Source organism: Diuraphis noxia, unplaced genomic scaffold (genome assembly GCF_037042655.1).
Source record: "Diuraphis noxia isolate RWA-SAM2 unplaced genomic scaffold, SU_Dnox_SAM2 contig0001, whole genome shotgun sequence".
NCBI lineage: Eukaryota > Metazoa > Arthropoda > Insecta > Hemiptera > Aphididae > Diuraphis > Diuraphis noxia.
The window spans coordinates 83779699-83795610 of record NW_028301711.1 but is presented as its reverse complement, the minus strand read 5'-3'; the positions used below and the strand labels follow the sequence as shown (position 1 = coordinate 83795610).

General features: G+C 27.6%; 2 protein-coding genes and 1 pseudogene across 2 annotated transcripts; 1 reads left to right on the top strand and 2 right to left on the bottom strand.

Annotated features, from left to right (window-relative positions):
* Positions 1 to 3541: 3541 nt before the first annotated feature.
* On the bottom strand, positions 3542 to 5108 carry LOC149062145 (zinc finger MYM-type protein 1-like; annotated as a pseudogene).
* Positions 5109 to 5283: 175 nt separating this feature from the next.
* Positions 5284 to 6356, bottom strand: LOC107167484 (zinc finger MYM-type protein 1-like). Its single transcript, XM_089215233.1, has 4 exons — positions 6164 to 6356; positions 5909 to 6104; positions 5521 to 5842; positions 5284 to 5307 (listed from the first exon to the last, which is right to left on the bottom strand). Exons 1-4 carry the CDS (start codon positions 6354 to 6356, stop codon positions 5284 to 5286), a joined length of 735 nt encoding a protein of 244 aa, XP_089071359.1.
* Positions 6357 to 13400: 7044 nt separating this feature from the next.
* On the top strand, positions 13401 to 14192 carry LOC149062144 (uncharacterized). Its single transcript, XM_089219416.1, has 2 exons — positions 13401 to 13768; positions 13841 to 14192. The coding sequence occupies exons 1-2, from the start codon at positions 13584 to 13586 to the stop codon at positions 14100 to 14102; spliced, it is 447 nt and encodes a 148-aa protein (XP_089075542.1). The 5' UTR covers positions 13401 to 13583; the 3' UTR covers positions 14103 to 14192.
* The last annotated feature ends 1720 nt before the right edge of the window (positions 14193 to 15912 follow it).

The window sequence follows — 15912 nt, the reverse complement described above, 5'->3', positions numbered from 1 at the left end:
TATATATTATAATTATTATTTATATTTATATTGATTCGTTTATTGATTTAAAATTTACTATTTTCGATATAATTTTTATTATCTTTCACTATGAAGCCTACTCCTCGCTCATGTTTCGTTCCCCCACTATAAAACATTGTCATCCCCTGGGATGTTATACTCCCTGAGTCTTCCCATCTCACTTCTTGAATTGCAGTAATATCTAACTTATATCGTTCAAGACACGATATAGTTGTCGTCAAAGCTCCGGTCCTATATAGAGATCGCACGTTCCAGGTTCCAATTGTTGAGATACATATAGTCACATAATAATTACTATGCCCTCTTACATTCCAGCATTTATTAGCATTTTTTATTTAAAATATTATGTATAACTAATTCCTTAAAATGAATCACTTTTAACCACCTTATTCGTGGGCATATAAAATTTGTATATGTTAGTTGCAATGATATAAACTATGTCATTGTCAATAATTATGAGGCAATATAATTAAAGACTGGACATTATAGAATATCCAAAGAAAGTACTTCTTTAAAAATTAATTAATTAATTAATTGTTAAATGTTGTTATTTGTTCCAAAAAATATTATATACATTTATATTTTTACTGTGTATTATATAAACTATCAATTTTTCAATGATTATGTTTATTATTGTCATCATATTTATATTTTATAATTTGTTTGTATAACGATTATTAATAGGTAATAGGGTATTATAATATTATATTATGTATTTTTTTAAATATCTATTTCAATAAAATAAGAAAAAATAGCATTATAATATTCATAGCACACTGCAATAGCTATTATTGTTACTTACTAGAATATTTACATTTGTAGACATTCATGAATCATGATAATGATTAAGGGTAATGTATGAAAATTTAATTATCATTCATATCGTTATTATTTAAAATAACAAGTAAACAACATACATTTTGCAAAATAGATTATCTTTATTAATTAATTCTTCACCATAATGAAATATAAATATTGCTGCTAACATATATAATGTATATTATACACATAACGACATAACATTTATTATTTAATAAAAATGGCTATTTCAAATTATAATTGCTATAATATATGCATAACTTTTTTAATTTTTTACTAATAATACATTAAATTGTTAACATATTTTCATGAAGTATTTTTTTCACATTAAAAGTAAATGTATTTATGCAGTAGAACCTCTCTAATCCGTCACCTTCGGGACTGGGGGTGTGGTCGGAACGCGAAATAGGTCGGATTATCAGAATATACAGAACATTTTTATTTACATATTACATACATGATTAAATTAGAAATGTATTATATTTTACAATACCTAGAAAAAAAAACAGTTATAGATTTTTGTTTAGCAAATGATATTCTAGACTTAGCTAAGACAGTAAGACTAATAAGTGAAATATTAAACTAGCAATTAATTGTATATATCTTCTATAAATTGGAAAATCCAAATTGTACTTTTTAAATTACATACATAGTATTCATATCAATAATACTATGGTCAAATCAACCGGAGCGGCGGACTAGCCGAGGGCGTACGAAGGGGTTCTACTGTAATATGATATTTGTTTGATTTGATTGTTTAATAGTTGGTTTTTGTACATCGGAGACCTTATTTGTAAAATATTAGAGCATGATAAAATATTGTCGCCGTCTAACAAGTGCGTAAAATAGGTACTAAATTTACCCTTAGCAGATCGCGTGTAGCTTCGTTAGTTTAATAATTAAAGTGAATCAACCTTTTATGAAACTTGATGGTATAGACACTATCTGTGTTTGTAAGTGGGTTTTTTTTTACGATAGTTTAGTTTTAAAGTGAGTTATGAGCATTGTAGTTAATGCTATTTTATATAATATGCAAAACTTTCTAAACATTTTTACTATTATTACAAAAACCCACGTACAAACACAGATAATGATGTTCTTTATTTTCATATTTTTTTATATGTTCAGAAATAAAAGAATCAAATTTAGCGATAAGTTCTAAACATCCAAGGTAATTTCCATTTTGTTCAGAGCCGAAATGTTCATTTTGTCCTTTTAAAGCTAATTCTCTAGAAGTTAAAAATTTCAAAGTTTCCACAACTCTATGCAAAACATTTTCCCAATATGCAAATTATTAATTGTTTCCTTTTTCATTTCCTTATCTATTCTACATTGAACAAAATTTATCATCCATAAATGCCATGATTTTACTGACTATGCGTGTGACAAACTCTTCTCATGCTCACCAACTTTATCATAACATTTTTCCAATCAGTAAAACCTTTTACTTGATTTTCAAACAATGTTTTTTTTATTACCAAACAATAAACATTGAAAACAAAATAAAGAATTTTTTAATTGTGAATATAAAATCCATTCCCTAAAACGAGTTTCTCCATTTTGCATTTGTCTATAGAATATATTTAATGGAAGGTACCTCACATATTTACCAAAAACTCTTTTAGTTTTTTTTAAATGTATTAATTTCAAATTCTGCTTAGGCGGATTTAATAATAAATAATTAATACTTGTAGAGTTGATTTCCAATACTGCCGGATCAATATTTGGAATTTCAGTTTCTACAGATTCAGAAACGTTATTTTGTTCATTATTTGCTAGTAAGCAAATAGGGTCTACGTCCACTGTACATGTTTCAATGGTATGTGAATTGCTTGTAAAATCCTATAAATAGTATGGATTAAAAGAATTATCAATTAAAAACAAATGTATTAACAAACTTTATTATTGGTTTTGGCAATAGTTGTATTGTTATCATTTTGATCAATAGCATCTGGTGGATTTTTCACAGAAGAAGATACTTCATTAGTACATATTACTGCTGTTTCGGCATTAGACATTAGTTATCAAAGACTCAAAATTTGTATTCTGAAAAAATATTATTCATTAAATTAAAAATATAAGGTACCTAATAGTTGATAATTAATAAATAATAAGTATAAACATTATATTTAACATACTTCATTATTATTATTTGCAATAACATTAGGTAGATTGTTTGCAAAAGATGTTACTTCATTAGGACATACTCGTATTACTGCTGTTTTGGCATTGGTTATCAATGACTCAAAATTTGTATTCTGAAAAAATATAGTGAGTATATCAAAATTATTTAATTGTATATTTATGTTTTAAACCTATCACATAATAAACATTCTGCTTACCATAGAGAAATATGTTTCCATTTTTGGAATTTTTTTACTTCTTCCCATTTCTTTGCCTTTGCTACAGCTTTCCTTTTAATTTAAGCTCATCCTGGTCTTTTTTTAATTGAGTATTAAATACACAACAAAATCAAACTAGCCAGTTACTCAGTTGTCACTTTGTCATTAATTATATAAAGGTTAGGGTAGTTACAAATTTACAATAGTTATGCATATTTTTTATCATTACTATTATATTACTTTTGTATTGGTCTTAGGTTAGGTTATTGATCTTCTCTTACTTACTCAACTATTTCTCTGTTATAAATTTCTCTAACTGAGGTGGACATAGTTCCGGGTTTTGTTCCAGCTAGTCCCAATTAGTACTTTGTACCAATAGCTCTTTTTAAATGAACCATAGGAACATCGACTAACCTAGGTGCATGGTTGTGCAATTCTAATACTGTTATTGTATTGTCATTTATATTTGTATTAACATACGCAGTGGCAGGACAAAATGCTGTTTGATTTTTTTGATTTTCGCACTCTACGCATCTAAATAGTTATAAATTAAGATTTTACTAGCATAGGCGCAATTTCAATTTTTTTCTTGGGGGGGCTTGTGAAAATGTACAACACTGGCTTGTGGGGGGCTTTGCCCGCACACCCCCCTAGGCCTTTTAATTATCTTGTGTCACAAAATACTTATAATAATAACCTCATTATTATTTAATCACTTACACCGGTTTCAAATTTCAAGCGTGGGTGTGATTATTATAATTAATAACATAATTTCAACATAATAATAAATGTATTTATTTTTTTTAAATATATATATGTATATATCAGTAAGTCATAATTTAACACACTGCTGTACATTTTTTTTAATATTAAAACAAATTATAACTGTAACCTTTTGTTAGTCTTAGCATACTCAATTAATATATCCTCAGATTTAAGCTGATTTGATACTTCCCTTTCAATGTTTATTATTGCCAAACTAGAAAATCGCTCTTGATCCATCGATGTACGCAGCCAATTTTTAATTCTTCTCATAGTGGAGAAAGAACGCTCGCATGTGGCTGAACTAACAGGAATAGTAAGAGCCACTTTCAACAAAGTGTATAAATTTGGATAAATTTCAGATTGTACCGCTGCTTTTAGTTTATCAAAATCAATCTCTAATTCTTTGCTTGATCGAAGAACACAATTTTTTACTACCATTATTTCACTTTTCAATGCATTTAAATCAATATTAAACAACTCCAATAAGAAAATAATTTATTTTAATATTAAATTGAATACATCTCATTTTAATAATTTATCCTTACTTTATAGTTTTCAATGAAAAAAGTGCTGTCATCATAATTTAACTTTATAAAATTATCAACTGCTGTTGCCATCTTCAGACTTTCAGTAGAAAATCTTTTTTTTATGTTTGTAACAATACTATCAATTAATTTGAAATAAATTATTCGCCAGTGTTTTTCATTCTCATTAGTTTGTTCAGTGCTTGTAGTTGATGATAAATGGAAATCCTTCAAATGATTTGGTTCTCTTTTTAGTCTCTTAGAAGTAGAATCTAAAATCATCAGAAATTTTTAAATATTATAATTCATATCAATAATTACATAAGTATTTAAACTAACCTTTTACAGGGGTTTCAATACCATGAGTTTCAGCAAACATTTTAACTGTAGACCATACTTCAGAAAAACACTTATCTGAATGTTTTTCTTCAAACGTTTTTATTACACCTTCAATAACTACCTAAACTAGCTTTGCCCAGTGTAGCTGTTTTTTGTTGTAATTGGGTGCTAAGAATATTGATAACTTGTAATATACCTATCTTCCAAAACAATGAGGTGAAAAATAAATGCAATTGTATTCATTATAGATAAAATTCCTATTACAAAATGATTACTAATCAATTAATTATTATTGAAATACAATTAACTATAGTTATGAGTAAAACAAATTTGACAAATATTATATAATAATATAATATAATATAATACAATTATAATATTATTATTATTTACCTAAGGCCTGGGAAATATCTCGATCATTAGAATTCTCAATTTTTTCTTTTAATGCTTCAATTATTGCTTTAAAATTATGTTTAACTGAAGTACAATTCTTGAATCTGCAATTTAAACGTGTATCACTTATTGCTGTAATAGATATTTTTTTCAAACCTAGTTGTTTTTGAATTTCTTTAAATTTGAAGTTGTTTGTTGGCATAGAAAAATGAATATATATGGATTCAAGACAATTAAACACGTATCGGGTTTCCTAAAAATGTACATAATATAAAAGTTATGATACATTTAAAATAATGAACAGTGTTTTGCTTTACTTTAACTATTTTGCACATGTCAATTACAATTAAATTGACTCTATGTGCCATACAATGAGTATATATGGCATAGGGGTGTTTCAACTTTACTTTTTGTTGCACACCATTAAATCGGCCCAACATCACACTAGCTCCATCGTATGATTGTGCGACTATTGGTATTTGAACAATGTTACTAGCATCCAAATAATTAAACATAACAGTACTCAAAGAATCAGCATCTTGTTTCTCCGACACATTTAAGAAAGTTAAAAATCGTTCAACAACATCTAATTTTTTAGTATATCTTATACATAAAGATAGCTGCTCTTCATTGAAAGATCTAGAAAGTATGTAAATATAAACATAATTGTTTTTTATCAGGTATATAAACTATCACTATATTTACCTTGCTTCATCCACCATTACACTAAATACACCACATTCAATAATTTCATTGCAAATTAAGTCATTCATTTTCTTAGCACATAAATCAATAATAGTGTTCTGCACAGACCAACTTGTATAATTGGTTTTGGAATAAAAATGATTTGCAAATATTTCATTAAATTTGGCAACCATAATACAAGTTTCTTTAAAATTTCCTAAAATGTATTTTATAATTTTAAAATAAGAATATTTTAACATGTTTAGAAATACAAACCTCTGTTTATGGAAATCTCGTTTTCTCTATGGCCTCTAAAAGCAATTCCTTGTTCCCTTAAAAACAATGTAATATCAATTAACTGCATCATGTAGGTTCTATTTTCTTTTATTTGTTGCATACTTGAAGAAACAATTTGGTTATGAACAGATCCATTTTTTTGCATTAATTTGTAAGCTGACCATTTAGACATTGCAGTTAAATGATGAATACAATTATTATGCAATTCAATTTTTGTACAATACATCTTTGAATCTCTATAACCACTTAACTATTTTAACATTTAATTATTACAATTTTACATACCTAATTAAATATATAAAACTAAGTAATAAGACTTACTTTTTTCCAATTGTTGAAACCAATACTAATGAATGTTTCCTCAATATGGCCAGAGTCATTCGAAAATAGGTAACCGACAAGCATAACAAAAAATTGCATCCTTTTTAATGCTATACTCAATCCATTGAAATTTTTTATAGTAGTTACTCGAAAATGCTCTGTTTTGTTGTCCAAATTTAGTTTTTGGAAACACCTAGAAAGATTGAAATTATTAACTACCTACACAAATTAGTAATTACAACTTATACATTACATATAAATTATGACTAATACTAGGGCTGCCATAATTTAATCAAGTAAAACCGGGACAGACAGAAAAATAGTAAATAAATTTAGAAATAATTATTATTGAACTATATTTGCCATAGGGTATGCTGGGACGCTGAGTATGTATTAAAAAACGACACAATAGGTTATATTTTATAACTTATACACTTTATTACTATAACAAATTGACAAAGTAAACTTTTTTTTTAATTTATTGTTTTATATTATTTAATAATATTAAATTAGTATATTATAATTATAAAATAACAACAACAATTTAATTATATCCTAAAACCGGGACACAAAGTCGAAAACCAGTGAAAGTCTCGGTTTTCCGGGACGTATGGCAACCTTAACCAATACGAAAAAGGAATTTGGAATAGTGCTTACTTTTAAAATTGGTCTCATAGGTCCTGAATTTAAATCGCCAAGATCTAAACATCCACTTGAGGTATTATTGTTAATAGATTCATCATCATTAACAATATTGGTGTTAGTAGCAGTAGAGACTGATATATTTTGATCAACATTTATTTTTGTAGAAACTGTAGAGCTTGAAGAAGTAGTTATGGATTTATTTTTGATATTAAAAATGTTGAATAACTTTTTATTTTCCATTTTTAAAAACGTTGAAATAATAAGTTTGAATACGCTATTCATGCAAGATAAACGACAGCGGACAGACTAACATAGTAACATAAACGCGGACTTTTATAATGAAAACGACAAGCGAACAGCGATCACGTGTAACCAAAATACAAATGTATACAGAATTCAGATAAGCGCACTAACACTAGTGTCTAAAAGGACGAACGGAAATACCACATTCTTTGAATTTATCATAATAAAAATAAACTTTTAATCTAATATTAATTACTATACAGTATAAAATAATAGACACATGTCAAATATCATGTGGGCTTATCGCCTATTACTATAAATATATGCAAATAATTTAGTACTTACTGTTAACTTCTTCATCTACATCCACATCCACATCTACAATAATTTCTTCTGGAAGATTGGGAAGAAGTAAAACATAATTATGGTCATGTAAATGATTCATATATTGAATAATAATATTGAAAAAAAAAACTAGATATACCTATGTATAATAAGACTGAAAGTGTTTTATAAAACTGTTCTGTAAATTTCCCGCAGTAAAGTATAATAAATAAAAGAAAACTAACATGATATTTTGTAGATAAGTAAAATGCCATAAATTAAATAAAAATAACTATATAATATTATCTTGACATAAATTGATTTTATATGTTACATCCTTTACATCTTGGCGTTAACGAAGTAATTCATTTTTCCTGGTTAGATTTTATAATTGATTAAACTGATTAAAGTATGTAAGTAATACTTACTAACTTTTAGCGAGTTAAATAAATAAGAAAAGTAAGTTTAATGCCTACATTTAGACTTACACATATGTTTGTAACATCGTATAGGGTGATTTTTTTTTAAATGTTCTCGTTACAATATGATCTACATATATGGTTATATAATCTATTTATATTATTAACACTTTAGTAGAGTTTTTTGATTTCAAGAGTTTCAAGATCTTGAATATTATATTATATATAGCTGAATACAATTGATGCTAACTCATCATACATATTAAACTAATTTAATAAACTAAAATAAAGAGTAAACAAGGTAAGCTTATTTATATTCCTGTTTTTTTAAAAATAATTGTTTATATTAAAATTAAATTTTGTATCACTTATTTATAAAAAAAAATGTTGATTTGCAAATTTAAAAAATCCCATCATTAAGTATAAGTTGGTTCTAAAAAAATATTTTTGATGAAGATAATTATTTAAACGTATTATATTAATTAAACAAATACAATTAATACACTTTATATTTTAAACTACTGAAGTATAAATGCATAGCTGTAAACAAATGCAATCAAATTTAGTTGGTTCAACAATTATTATAGTTCTATAAATAATAGTAAAATAAATTTAAAAGAATATAACAAACATTAATAAAGACCAGATAGACTTAACCCTCCACAGGCAAGGCTATAAATTCCAACAGACCAGACAAGGGTGGTCACGGGTGACCAATGTAATTTTATATTAGAAATAATCAAACTTTTTATAAATTCTCTTTATTTTTACTTATCATAATTAATACTAATAATATGCATACTAAAGTATAATCAATGGTAATATATATTTATATAAAAAAAAAAAAAACAACTTGAATCTATAAGTGGTTGAGATGACCAAATAGTTTCTTGGTCTTTTCCCAAAAAAAACTCACGATCTGTAAGCTGGAAGCTTACTGAGGTATAGCAGATAGGCAAAAATATATCAGGCAAACGGTGGGCTTATCTATAAAAGGGTATGGGATAATCCGGTGCATAGTATTTAATGTTATAATCTAGTTATTAATGTCTTATCTTAGTCCGGTCACCCGTGACCGGGCCTTGCCTGTAGAGGGTTAAACAATATTGGTGGCGTTTCAATGAGGAATTGGATAAACAACTACATTTTTTCCAACATTATATTTTTATCATATTATAATATTTTATAATAAAATATAATTATATATTAAACAACTTCCAGCCCTGTGGTTTTCTCATCTGATGTTCATTAATTAACAAACAAAAATAATAAATCATAATATATTATGTATTTAAATTTTATTTATATTATAAATACATTTAGCTATGGTATTTAAATTTTATTCATATTATAAATATATTTAGCCATGGTATTTACATTTTATTTAAAATAAAGATATATCTACTACAAAATTTAAGTTTGTAGAGTCTACAATAATGACAGAAGTAAAAACAATAGAGCATTATAATATTGTTGGATTTAGATGGCCTTAATTTCAAAGATTTTCTTTTTAAGCGGTTTTATTCTTTAAAATTATAGATAATAAAGAAATGGATGGATATTGTTCTCATCTGTGACGGAAGAGAACTTATGTTCGACCGCGGAACGATTTTTTTTCTTTTGGCCAAATTATATATATATATCTTCGTGACACCACAGGTGTGGCAAAAGATAAGGTGTCCGGCTACAAGATAAAGCTGTGTCCGGCAAGCTCCCCCTTCCGCTGTCTGGTGACAGTTCGTCAGCCGACGGCCGAACCGCTCGCCAGCTCGGCGTCTGTGTCTCTGTCCTTTTACAACGGTTGACCGGAGAACAGCGTGCTTGTTAACCGTTATTTTTGCGTGTCGCCACCAACAAAACCTCGTGTGATCACGAGGTGTCATTTTTGCCACTTCGAAGTTTTTAATTGAGTGTGCTCAACGATATCCAGTGAATTGTTGTTTTGAACTCGTCAACGGAGAGCTTGTCAGCATCAGCAGCAGTCGTCGTTTGCATCAACAAGGAGCCAGTTTTGTCCAGTGCTGTCGCCATCAGGTCATATATATTATCATTCAACTCATATTTGTCCACTCGTGTTCAGTGGCCAGTAAAATTATTATGTGTATATTATGATTTAATGCCCAATTATTATTATTAGTATTTGATTATTATATGAGTATTATTATTTGAGTATTATTATATATTTTTTATACCTGTGGCATTGACGGTCCTTATTGTACTTAAACGCCTATAATATTGTATAAGCGCACATTATTATATGTGCAATTATTGTTATTAATTTATTATACTATATTATTTTATATTTTAATGTTCTGGACGCCCGCATATTATTAATTTTTATTCATTACGAATCTTTTCATATATATAATTTATTTGTAATATATATATATATACTGTACGCTAGGCGTTGCAGTGATATTGTTATACTTAAATTTTGAGCATTCTGTAGATTTTGTTTATCATCTGCGCAAGTTGCGGCAGAAAACGGCCTTCTATCGTAAGTTCTGTCGCAGCGAAAATAACTTAAGTTACCAATATGGTTACAAAATGTAGCACAGGTTACTGAATATTGGTATCATAAGCTCTATCAGTTTATCACCATAAATATTTAATAATAATAAATCATTATATTACCATATTCGTATCTTGTCTTGAATAGGGAAATCAAATAATTAAAGTTTTAACTCTTTAGTTATAATATTGTGAATTACAACAAAAAATGATGTACTTATTTACATCAATTAAACATATATTTTAATAAAAACGATTGCAGCGAAAACATATCCATTTTAGATACTCACAGGGACCAATTGACAAATTCAATTATCTTCAAATATTTAGATATACGAATGTATCACGAATTAAAAAATAAAAATGATACCATAACAATTAGGTCTAAATACACAAAACTTGTTTTATTTCAAAATCAATAACTTTAATATGTTTTTATGTGATTTTTAATTTTAATTTTAATGTAACTAAACTTATTCATTAACCTATTACTTAACCTATGTTTATACTTTATCATGACAAATAAATTAAATAAATTCTTATTTGTCATGTACTTTATTATTATCTATTGACAAAATTACAACATAGACCTTATGCTAGACTTAACCTAAGTCTATGATTGACAATAACAAAAATGAAAATATAATTATTTATCATTATTAATATTAGTTATATCATATTTATTTATATATTGAATAGATTCTATTCTGTGATATTATTATAAGTTTTTGACATAGTGCCCTGTAGCAGATACCCATTTTATATTAATTTGTATTTATACCGAACAATTATTATTTTATTATATCAATATTATTGTCATCATTAAAAATTATTAATTATCTATGGTTCTATGCCCTATCTGGGGGTCAATTCTTGAAATTGTGATAAACTTTGTCGCATGCGATAAAATTTTTATCGCATGAAAATAAATAATTGGTATTCTTGAAAAAGGTGTGACTGTAGTTGAACGAAAAACATTCGACTATTTGTCGACTGGGTAAAGTCGGTGACAAGACTATATCGCATGATAATTTATAAATATATGTCATAGATACCCATAGACCTATTAATAGTTCTATGTAGGTATCAATAATAATCTTTAATAATTTTAATTTGATAACTTAAATTTATATAATATTGTATTGTCGACTGTATTAATATTGTTTTGTTAATTGTTATTACTTGTTTTTCTCCATTTTCTGGCATAATATTATAATAAAACATTATTATAAAACATGGCCAATTTTGATGAAATGGCAATGCTATATGCTATTAACAACGTCGAGGTACATCAAAATAATTTCAATAATGCGCATCATGAAAGACAGACACGAAATAAGGAAATGATCACGGATCCATTTAAATTAACCGATTGGTTATTAATAAAAAACTTTAGACTTACTAAAGACTTAGTAAAGGATTTAATTATCCTATTAAGTCATCATTTATCAAGTCCTTTCCGTTCATCTGCGATTGATTTGAACACTAAAGTAAGACATCATATTCATTGATAGGGAACGGATTTGAATGCAAATTGCATTTTTTTCTAAATGTCCGAAGCATAAAGTTCATTTCATACATAATCAAGGAATCAAAAAATATAGTTATCCTTCAAGTAGCTATAGAGAAAACTCGAAGCATCATTATAGGAAAAATTTGAAGCTCAAATATTGACAAAAATTCGTCAAAACCATCTCCGTTCAAAATCATTTTTCGTATGCAGTGATATCTATCATTACATTAAAATTTAACACTTCTATAATATATAATAGTGATCCATACGGCACACAATGTACAGCAGAATGGTACCCACTTACTGGCTTTTTTTTATATTAACCCACTTAAAGGTATTTCTTGTCTCAACATTATATGTATTGAAACTATTTTCCATTTTTTTGTAAATAATTTTCACGGTAAAAAGAAAATAGGAAAACTAGAAGATGATTTTTATGAAACAAATAATATATACCCAAGAATAAGAATTTATATAAATATTATTAAACAAATTTTTAGTTAAAAATAATTTTAAGAGAATTTTTTTTAACGCGTTAAAAAAAAGTCGTTTATTAGTGCATTTAATCGTAGTTTTTAGGGTAGGTATTTTCCTGTTTTTTAAAGTATTCTAATCCTTTCCTTAGTCATTATATTATTAAACTAGAAATTTTATTTTATTTTTTCATATAGGTAATTTTTTATAATACCTACTGTCTGTATACTATTATTAATAAATCATGATTTACTTATTTTTATAGATTTTTGTAACTTTAAATTTTTTGGTTACGGGCTCTTACCAATCGCCTATTGGTAACAGTAGATTTATGGGTCTATCACAACCTTCTGTATCCCGCTGTATCAGTGAAATTGTGGCTGCATTAAATTTGCCTGAAATATTTAATGCTTGGGTTAAGTTTCCAAAAAATATAAATGAACTCACTTATATCCGTAATGAGTAAGTTTTATGTTTAAAAAAAAATTTGTTTGGCATATTTTTAAATTTTATATAATTTAGTTTCTACAGGAATACTGGATTTCCTGGTGTTGTGGGGTGTATTGATTGTACACATGTGGCAATCACACCCCCTTCAGCAAATTTAAACTTAAATGAAACCCGAAAACATATATGTTAACCGTAATAAGGGATATCATTCAATCAATGTCTAATTGGTAATATTATATATTGCATTTGAATGTTAATCATTATATGATTCCTTCAATTTTATTAAAATTTTGATTGGAAAATATAATTTTTTATGTATATTTTGAACTTTGAACTAGATTTGTGATTCAAATTTAAAAATATTGAATGTCAACACTTTATTTATTCCCTGGCAGTACTCATTATACACATATGTGGAACAACAGTAACATTTTACCAATTCTGCAAGAATTGCATAGACGCAATTATAATAATTTTTATTTATTAGGTAAATAATATTATGTCTGCCAAGTGCCTTATTAATAAATTGAGTTTGGTATATCATTATTTATTTAAAAATATTTTGAGACGATTCTGGATACCTGTAGATCCTACCACTGAAGCTGAAGAAAATTTTAATAGAAGACAAATGTCCACCAGGAGTTTAATTGAACGCTGTAACGGAGTGCTAAAAATGCGCTTTAGGTAGGATTTTTTTAAACAGTTTTTTAATGATATTTTAACAATAAACATTTGTATATTAATTATTTATTTTAGGTGCTTATTAAGAGATAGGATATTGCATCACAAGCCCGAAAAAGCATCTTCCATTATAAATGCACGTGTAGTACTGCGCAATATGTGTATCACAAATAATGTTCCTATGTCTGATGATCCTAATATTGAAGAGCTTGATAATTTGGGTGTGGTAGAAGATCAATACATCTTGGATGATTTTAACCGAAACATAGATTTAACACTGGGAAGACATCAAGGAAATAGAGTAATCGGATATTTATCACATAGAAATGTTTTATAACTAATTAGGTACATTATATATTATATTATTATTAAAACAATTTTTTGTAAATTTGTTCAACTGTATTAAATCATAAGACAACACGTCATAAATAAGTCATCATTTTTATTATTAAAAAACAAATAAAAATAAAATGTGTTACATATCCTTGTAAATAAAAAGTATAAAATAAAAATATAACCTTTCAGTAAACAAAATAAAAAAGGTAATTTATCATTCAAAATAAATTCTTCAATATTTTGTTTCATTATCAGTTTTATACTTTTCATGTACACAAGTATAGAATATTGTTCCTATATTTTTTAATATTTTATTGTTTTCTTCCAATAGCTTTAATTTTTTGTCATAATATGCTGCTTTAACTGCATATAAAAAATGCTGCCTATATATATTCTAAACATTTTAATTGCTAAAAGATCAACTTATTTGGAAGTTATTACTTGGTTTATGAGCACTTGAAGTTGTTGATGGTTCAAAAGTTGAAGGCTCATAATAATTTTCATCCGCAGCTAAAGTGGTTAAAGAAGGTTCATTTTTTTCATTTTCAGAACCATTGTAAGTGATTGTCTCTACCAACTCTTCAATAATTCATTAGCATCTAAAAACAACACAATAAAAAAAAATACTACTAAAGAGTTGATCATTACTTAACAAAATGTAAATTACATACAATAATTCATGTATTCAAACAATATAGTGTGTAATTATTTATGTAAGATTGAATATTATTAGAATAATTGAAACATTTATTAATTTACCAGTTAACACATCTTTGGTTGTATCATCAAAATCAAACTCAACAATTGACTCTTCAGAATTAAAGTGACCGCTAATAGTTGTGTCGGTCCTGGACGGATACCACAAAGATGCGTGTGGTGGATAGGTTACACAACAAAAAAAAAACACTTTTTGAGTCGCAGAAGTGCGGTGGTTAATTTGTTTATTGTCGGGCAAGGAAAACAAATCACAAAACAACAAAAAAAACAATATAATGTATGTAGAAAAAAAAAACAAAGTGAACACACTTGGGCGGAGAGACGGTACGCGCGAGGACGGTGGTAGTGCGGTGGTTGTCACTCAAAACGCGACCGTGGAACTAACTTGCCACGATCCGGTTCGCGGTACGGACGGTCGACATTTCCAGGCGCGCTTATCGCGTGTCGGTGTCGGACGACGTCGATTGGCGGTTAAACAGAGACGTGATGGCGCGGTTCTCCGCGTAAAGGCCGTTTGAATTCAAATGGCTATTACGCGGGACCGCGTCATAGTTGCTTGGCTGAATAAAGGTAAAATTTCAACCAAATGCCTCATTTGGGTTTGAGTTGGTCTCGCTTTAGAGTTTTTAAACATTTTAAAATTATGAATGATACTTAAAACAAAATTCACCAAAGAAAAATATAATAAAAAAATAAAATATGCTAAATACTAAATAGGTATAAATACTATTTATAAAGTAAATTTATCATTGTTATTTGAGGTTAAAATCTAGATTTTGTGTTGTTACCACAATGGTTCATTCGAAATAGTTTATCGCATTCGACAAGTGATAAAATCTTATCGATTTAGTTCAAGAATACTGTGGCGACCCACAGCAACCACCATAACCGCGGTATCAGCGTCAGCCGCGCAAGCTGCGCTCCTCCCTCCTTTTAGTTTGTTTACTATTGTCCTCTCGAACGACGTCGTTACGCGTCACCCACTTCACGTTCGGAACACCACGTTTTATGACGGCCGTGAAGTTGGCCTCCCTACTTTGCCCAATCCGTTCCAAAACTGTGCCAATATTTTGCAACTTATTTGCAACTATTTG

Coding starts and splice junctions, on each gene's coding strand:
- LOC107167484 (XM_089215233.1), bottom strand. CDS start 6,356: ATGTCTAAATGGTCAGCTTACAAATTAATGCAAAAAAATGGATCTGTT. Junction 6,105..6,163: donor CGAGATTTCCATAAACAGAG/GTTTGTATTTCT, acceptor AATACATTTTAG/GAAATTTTAAAGAAACTTGT. Junction 5,308..5,520: donor ACATGTGCAAAATAGTTAAA/GTAAAGCAAAAC, acceptor TTTAAATTGCAG/ATTCAAGAATTGTACTTCAG.
- LOC149062144 (XM_089219416.1), top strand. CDS start 13,584: ATGTCTGCCAAGTGCCTTATTAATAAATTGAGTTTGGTATATCATTAT. Junction 13,769..13,840: donor GTGCTAAAAATGCGCTTTAG/GTAGGATTTTTT, acceptor TATTTATTTTAG/GTGCTTATTAAGAGATAGGA.